Below are 6,805 nucleotides of genomic sequence, written 5' to 3' on the forward strand. Positions count from 1 at the left end.
TGTGTTTCAGTTTAAGAGGTGCAGCCTGCCCCGGGGCCTTTGCACTGTCTGTTCCCTCTGCCTGGAACTCTATGTTCCCTGTATGTCCTCGTGGCTAACTCCCTTGGTTCTGTCAAGGTTCATCCTCACCTATCAGCTTCCCAGTGAGGCCTATCCTGGCCAACCAATTAAACATGCCAACACTTCCTCCTCCCACTCCACCTTAGCCTGCTCTAATCTCAACCTATTCCATACCATATTGTCTAACATATTGTCTACCTGCCACCATGAGTACATAAACTCCCCAAAGGCTGGGATCTTGGTTCACTGAAAAATACCAAGCGCCGAGAACTGTGCCTGGTACAAAATAGGTGCTCAATATATATTATTGCACAAGTAAATCCAACATGCATAGGCACTTTTACAAATGTACCAAATAATCCAATCTGGTAAGAATGAATGACCAGTTGTCTCTCTGAGACCAAAAGCCAAAAGACTTCACAGCACTGCGATGGATGCATGGGTGAAGGAGCAGACATTTCATGAGTCTGTGACATGACCTTCAGTGCTAAACGTAGTGTTCTTGCTGTTTCTATGATTTCTAGTTACCAGCTGAACTTCACCTATCTAGGATATGCATGTCAATCATTTTTTGTTACAAACTCAAGTATCTACTCACAGGTAAGATATCTTACTCACAGCAAACATATCCTGATCAGCTTTTCCCTTCTCCAGGAAACAGAGCCAGGCTATAAATAAATTGACAGTGAGGCTGATGGAGAAACATTTCACAGTTACAGGGCTGTGGGACTTCTAGGCAATTTAGATTGGGGGAGGGTTTTTGCTGGGATACTCGGGCTGGACATGGAGACAGGTGCGGGCTGGACACGGAGACAGGTGCTCCGGTGCTAGACGGTGATGACACACGAGGGAGGAACACAGGTGCAGCCCTCTTCGAGGGGTAAGGGAGATGACTGAAACAGAGGATGGTGAAAATCACAGTTCTCTTGGCTCTACAGCCCCAAATCCTTGCTCCTTATGGGTACAGGAAAATTAAAAACAAGAGCTAAGTGTACATGTGTCAGTTCATAGAGACAGCTACGCTCAAGTTAACGTACTTAATTAATCTGTACTCAACAATACAGTTATAATGAAAACGGTGGGCCTTGTACACTAAAGGCCTTGAAAAATCTGCCAGGCAAGAAACACGCCATAGTCCCATAAACCTTCATGTCTCTTCATCAAAAGTGTAGTTACATGGCACTGCCTACTAATCGGGTTTTTTTATTCTTGAATCGGGATGTTTTTATTCTTATTTTTTCTGCATATGGAGCTGGTATTTGAAAGTAAGGGGCCCCTCCTCCGCCGAGGAATACAATAGCTTAAGAGGGTCTCTTTGCCCTGGGAATTTCAACTGTTTACTCATTTTAACATTTACTTTCCATAAAGTTTGCCAGCTCCAAACTAATTCCAAAGTACAGTAATTGTTAGCCTTGCTACATAGTTCGCCTAAATCACAGCTATTGTTATAACTTAATTTTTCAATATTTTCAGTAAGAGAAAAACACTAGCCCTTCAGGAGGGGTCATTGCGTAAAAGCTGAGTTTAAGGAAATTTATGGAACCCTTAACCCTCTTAAAAAATGTTTGCACAATCCTAAAGACGGTTTCTGCAAACTTAAAAAGCTCTTGTGGTTCTCCGAGGTTTTAAATCATCTAATTGATTACATACTAAACCCTTAAGAAGGATACTTGTAACACATTTTAATAAACGTAATTCATATTATCTTTTAACCAGCTAGTCTGGTAGGCGGGCAATGTGGGAAAATCATCTCACGTTAGTTAGTTTACCCTGAAATAACTGTTAGCCAGAGTGGATGAGGGATGATGCAATGACAGCCTTCCCTGGGTCAGAAAACATTATTTACTTATATGCTTATGTAATATATACTTATGTACTTACTTATAGTTATTTTCTATTAGTTATTGAAAGTAAGGAAAGGAACTTGAACTAACAGAATTTCTATCGGATAAACCTGATTTATCCTTTAACTTCAGATAGGGCTGTTGGATCACGAAATGAATCAGCAAATCTGTTCACTCCAGGAACCCGAAGCCCGCCTGGCTCCTCTGTCACCCCTTCATCAGAGGAGGTGGCAGGAGCTATTGAAGGGATGTTTTAAAAACGTGGTAAGATTCGAAATCTCGTCAGTGACCCATCAGGATTATCTTTTGAAAGGCATTCCGTGGACATTTTCGATGGCCTTCCTACCCACTCCGGATGCCCCGAAACACCCCATTCTGCACTAGCGCTCAACGCGCCCCAAGCACCCAAGAGGCAGCGGCGCCCTGGGCAAAGGAGCCCACGGCTGGGCCCGTGATTTTCGCGCACAGGCACAGAGCGGTCGTGATGTAGCCCCTCAACTTCGTGGAGACGTGAGGCACCCCCAGGGCTGAGCCACACCGCTCCTTTGGAACCGGCTTTCTGGGCAAGGCACGGGCTCCGCGGGCTGGCCGCGCTGGGCGCCGCCCGCCCCGTCCAGCCTGCGGCGCGGGGCGCACGGCTCGTGGGCGCGGGCGCGCCACACCCTCCGCAGGTGGCTGGGCCGCGAGCCGCAGGGTCCCGCCCCGCCGCCCCACGCAGGCGCTGCGGGGAGGAGTGTACGTGTGCGCCGGGACTTCTGCGAACTGCAGGACTTGTTGAAAGGCCCCGGGGTCCGGGCAGGCGGGGAAAGCGGCCGCCCCGCGAGGCGCGCCCTCCCCGGCGGTCCCCGAGGCCCCCGCGCCCCGGGGCGCTGCGCAGGCCGCCGCCGCCGCCCCCGGGCACGGCCGGCGCACCTCGGGCCTAGCGCAGTCCGCGAGGCGCGTCGCAGAGCCCGGGAGCATTTAAATGCCCGGCCGCGGGCCCGGGGGACGGCGCTCCGGCGGCGCCGCCGCAGGGCCCTCCGGGCCAGCCGGGCCCCGGGGCGCTGGGCGCGGCCCGCGGGTGCCTGGGGACCTCCGGCCGCCGCGCGCGGGCGCCCGCGCCGGGCCCGGGCAGGGACGCGCGCCCAGGTCCCCGGGCGGCGGGGAGGGCGAGCCCCGGCCCCCTCCCGCGCGCCACACCTAGCAACCGGCGCTGACAGGACGCAGCGGCGGCGCGGGAGGAGGAAGCGGAATGGCTGCCGCGGTGGAGCCACCCCCGCCCCGCCCGCCTCCCGCCCCCCCGCGCTGCAGCCGCCGCCGCGCCTGACAGCTCGAGCCGGGCGGAAGCGGCGGGCGGCGTGGGGCGCCCGCCCCCCGCCCCCCGCTCCCCGCCGCCCGCTCCCCGGCGCCTCGGGCCGCCCCGACCACCGGGCCAACTAACTCCGCGCCCCCGCCCGCCGCCGCATCCCCGCGCCGCCGTGCCCCCTCCCGCCCCCGCCGCGGCGCGCCCCGCGCCCACCACTCCGCAGCTCGCGCGCACGCCCCTCGGGGTCCCCCCGCCCGAGGCACCTCGGGGCGCGCTCCCCACCCCCACCCGCGCCCCGGGCGCCCCGCGCCGCCGCATCGCCCCCCCGCGCGGCCGGGCTCGCACACGCCCTCCGCCCCGCCGCCGCCCTGCCTCCGGCCACCCTGCCCATTCGGGGTTCTCCGGGCAGGAGTTTCCCCGCGCCGCCGCCCCCGCCCCGCGCCACTGACCGATGTGGTTGTCCTCGATGTGCTCGATGAGGTCGGCCAGGGTGGGGAAGTGCAGCCCGCAGCCCCCGAAGCGGCAGGTATTGGAGAAGAAGGAGGCGGCGGCGATGCCTGTCATGGTGCTGCATCGAGCGCCCGGGGTCGGCTCTGCGAGCGCCGGGCGGGCGGGCGCGCGGGCGCGGGAGGCGGGAGGGGCGGAGGAGGGGCTGGGGGAGGGGGGAGGCGGGCTGCGGGGAGCGGAGCTCGGGACGGAGGCAGAGGGGCGAGCGCGATGGCGGGAGAGCGCGGAGAGCCCGGGAGGCGGAGGGGAGGCGGCGGAGGGGGAGGGGAGCGCGGGGAGGGAGGGAGGGGAGGCCGCCGCCGGGGGAGGGAGCGGGGCGCGCCGACAGCTGTGCGGCCGCCACCTCCGCGCCTGCACCAGGGCCTCACCTGGGAGCGCCTGCCACCAACTTTTACCTCCCTGGGCCTGCTGCTCGCAGTGGGCGACACGCGCAGTCTGCCGGAGCCTGCTCGGCTCTGTGTTCCACTCCCGGTGTCTGCACGCCCGTTAATTACGCACGCGGCCGGCCTTGGGAGCTCGGGGAGTTCTGCAGGCCCCGCTCGGGGACACGGGTTTGCTCGTGGCCACCTGTCTAGGTGTGACACTTGACATTCACAGGGGACCCCGGAAAGGTAATTGTGTGCACCTTACTATGTAAACCTTTAAAAAAAAAAAAAAGCCCATATTCTCAGGAGCTTTGTACTAACTAATTGATTTTAATGAAGTTTCCCACTAGGCCAGAAGAAAATCTTAGCTTTATTTAAATTTCAAAATAGAGTGCTTGATTGTCAAGTGCATTTGTCTGGGTTTCACATATGTAACCACGTTTTTTATATTCCCTGCTCCCCTGGGGAAAACAGAAACGAAAATGATTTTATGTCCCCAGATTACAGCCCCCCCACTGCCCCATCTCAGATCTGGGAATTACCCATCTGTCTCCCTGGGAGCAAACTGTCAGAGCAGAAAGGATAGGGCATTGGTTAAGGCTGGAAAGAGTGGGAACAGGGTCAAGGGACATATTTACTCTTCTTTTAAAAGAGAAGGGATTCTCCAATCAATCAAGATTGCACCATCCTGTAAGCATTCCAGCCATAACCTTGACCACTTATGCACTTAAGTTAAATTTGGTAGCTCCCCTGAAAACGAGCATTTTCCCAAGAATCAATTACCTCATTGGCCCTACCCCCACCCCAGTTGCACTCATATTTTTGCCTGTTCAGTGTGGGTTCTTCAATAGCATTTTCCTACATGTTGAAGAAACATTACATTATGAGGATCTTACGATCCAATAGTGCCTTTTAAATTAATGCTGATATATAGAAATTAGCGTTTTTCCTTTGGACAAATTTCACTTCTGCAGATGCATAGAGAAATAGTATTCCCCTCTCCATAAACTATGTTCATCTCTCATGTTATTTCTAATACCTGTATTGTTAAGGCTTTTCATTTGTGTATTTAGATTAAATACAGCAACATTTTAGTTACAAGGCTTGGGTGTGATGAGTTCCCTCATCCATGACATTTCCTCTTCTTGCTCATTTCTTCTGTCCTCAAGCTCACAAATTGACAGACTTGTGCTGAGATGAGTTGGGTTGGGTGAGGCTGGGGCAGTTGTGTTGTTGAAGTTCAGTCTGGTGCCAAGAATGGTTTCCTGGGCCCACTGGGGGTGGGGGCAGGGCCTGGGTGGGCCTGCTAATGAGCCAAGGACCCTGTTGGCAGGGGACTGGAGCTAGGGCCAAACAAGGGTCTAAAGAGCAGGAGTTAGAATTCTAGATCTTGAATTAGAATTTTGGCAGCTGTGCAGTGCATTCAGCTGCCCAGTCTGGGAAGGCCTTCAGCTGAGAGCAGGCAGAATATCTGGCAGACACACACCAAACCGAGTAACAGGACAGGGAAAGGCAATGTCAAAGCTTCAGCCAAACAGGTGTCGGAACAGTTTCCCCCTAGAGATGAGTGTTAGGCGCCCGCATCATGCAATCTCTAGGGACCACCCAGAGCTTTGAAGAAGTAGCAGCTCTGTCCTATGGAGAAAAAACTGTCAGTGGGGAATTAACTCCAGAGAAAGCGTAGAGAGGAACAGAGGTAGTTCAGGCGAGAGAGCTCAGAGATGGAAAGTGCCAGAAATGTGCAGGTGAAAGATGAATGAAATAAGGGGACTGGGTTTCACTAATGCGTAAGTTTCTACTACCTGCTATCAGTTTCAGTTTTTCTAAAATAAAACCTTGATAGGTCAAATTTAATAATAATATTTTTTATAGTAAATGAGCCAAAATAACTTGGAAAATGAATCAAGATTTTTATTTTAAGATTAAAGAATTTATCTTTACTTCGGTCAGTTGCTAATATTTTGTAAAGACTCAGTTTATTTTGCATGAAATAACCCACTCTACTAATTCTTCATATGTGAACTGAAGCTCTACTTATAGGACATTCTGATCATATTATTTAAAAAAATATATACACACTCTAGAGGTATTTCTGGTCTTTGTATTAGGTGCATAATCATGGTCTTTTAGATCTAGAAGACACACTGGCCATCAGACCCACTGATTTTATAGATGCAGTCAGGGTGTGGTAAACTGAGGCCAGTAGCCTGGAATGAGTTCTCCCCAGGCACACAGTTTCCTGTCTCTGTTCATTGTGCACTCAGGCATCAATAGACAATAAAAAGACAAAGCTACAGTAACCACAGGTGAACTTCTAAAAAGTTGCTTTACAAATGGCCTGCTTACCACTATGTGCTAAAAATGTTTGTTTCGAGGGTGTCCCTGCAGATAAAGTCAACACTAGGCTACAAAAACAGACCAAACACTTCAACCTATTAAGTCCAAGAGAAAGTGATGGCTAATATACCTTTGTGCTTTCAAAAAATATTTGACTGCCTGATTTGGGTAGTAAAAATACTTCAAAGGAAAGGGACAGTGAGAGAACTGAGGAGTCAGAAGGACATGGCAGGGGCTGTGGACTAGAAGCATTCTCCGGGTTTAAGACCCTATTATTGGAAACCATTTGCCTGCCCCCAGAGCACGGTGCCTCCCCGTGTGTTGGCCTCGACAATGTGTGGATAGCGGCCCCATAGCTTGGTGCTTAGCAATACAAATGAGTTGGTATCCAATAGCAGTTTTCCCCA

The 6,805-nt window shown here is 53.0% G+C and overlaps 1 protein-coding gene across 3 annotated transcripts in view; it reads right to left on the reverse strand.

Annotated features, from left to right (window-relative positions):
* Positions 1-4,253, reverse strand: part of JAZF1 (JAZF zinc finger 1) — a 276,597-nt gene extending 272,344 nt beyond the window's left edge. Inside the window, exon 1 of one of the 3 annotated variants that reach the window (XM_081146683.1) lies at positions 4,065-4,253. Coding sequence is in view for 2 of the 3 variants with exons in the window: in XM_081146682.1 (XP_081002808.1) it covers positions 3,639-3,763 (125 nt within the window). In the remaining variant the exon portion in view is untranslated. Of the gene's footprint in view, positions 1-3,638 lie in introns of all 3 variants that reach the window. The other 2 variants (XM_081146681.1, XM_081146682.1) reach the window with 2 other exon arrangements.
* Positions 4,254-6,805: the final 2,552 nt, after the last annotated feature.

This window comes from Miniopterus schreibersii (assembly GCF_964146895.1).
Source record: "Miniopterus schreibersii genome assembly, chromosome: 9".
In the NCBI taxonomy this organism is placed as follows: domain Eukaryota; kingdom Metazoa; phylum Chordata; class Mammalia; order Chiroptera; family Miniopteridae; genus Miniopterus; species Miniopterus schreibersii.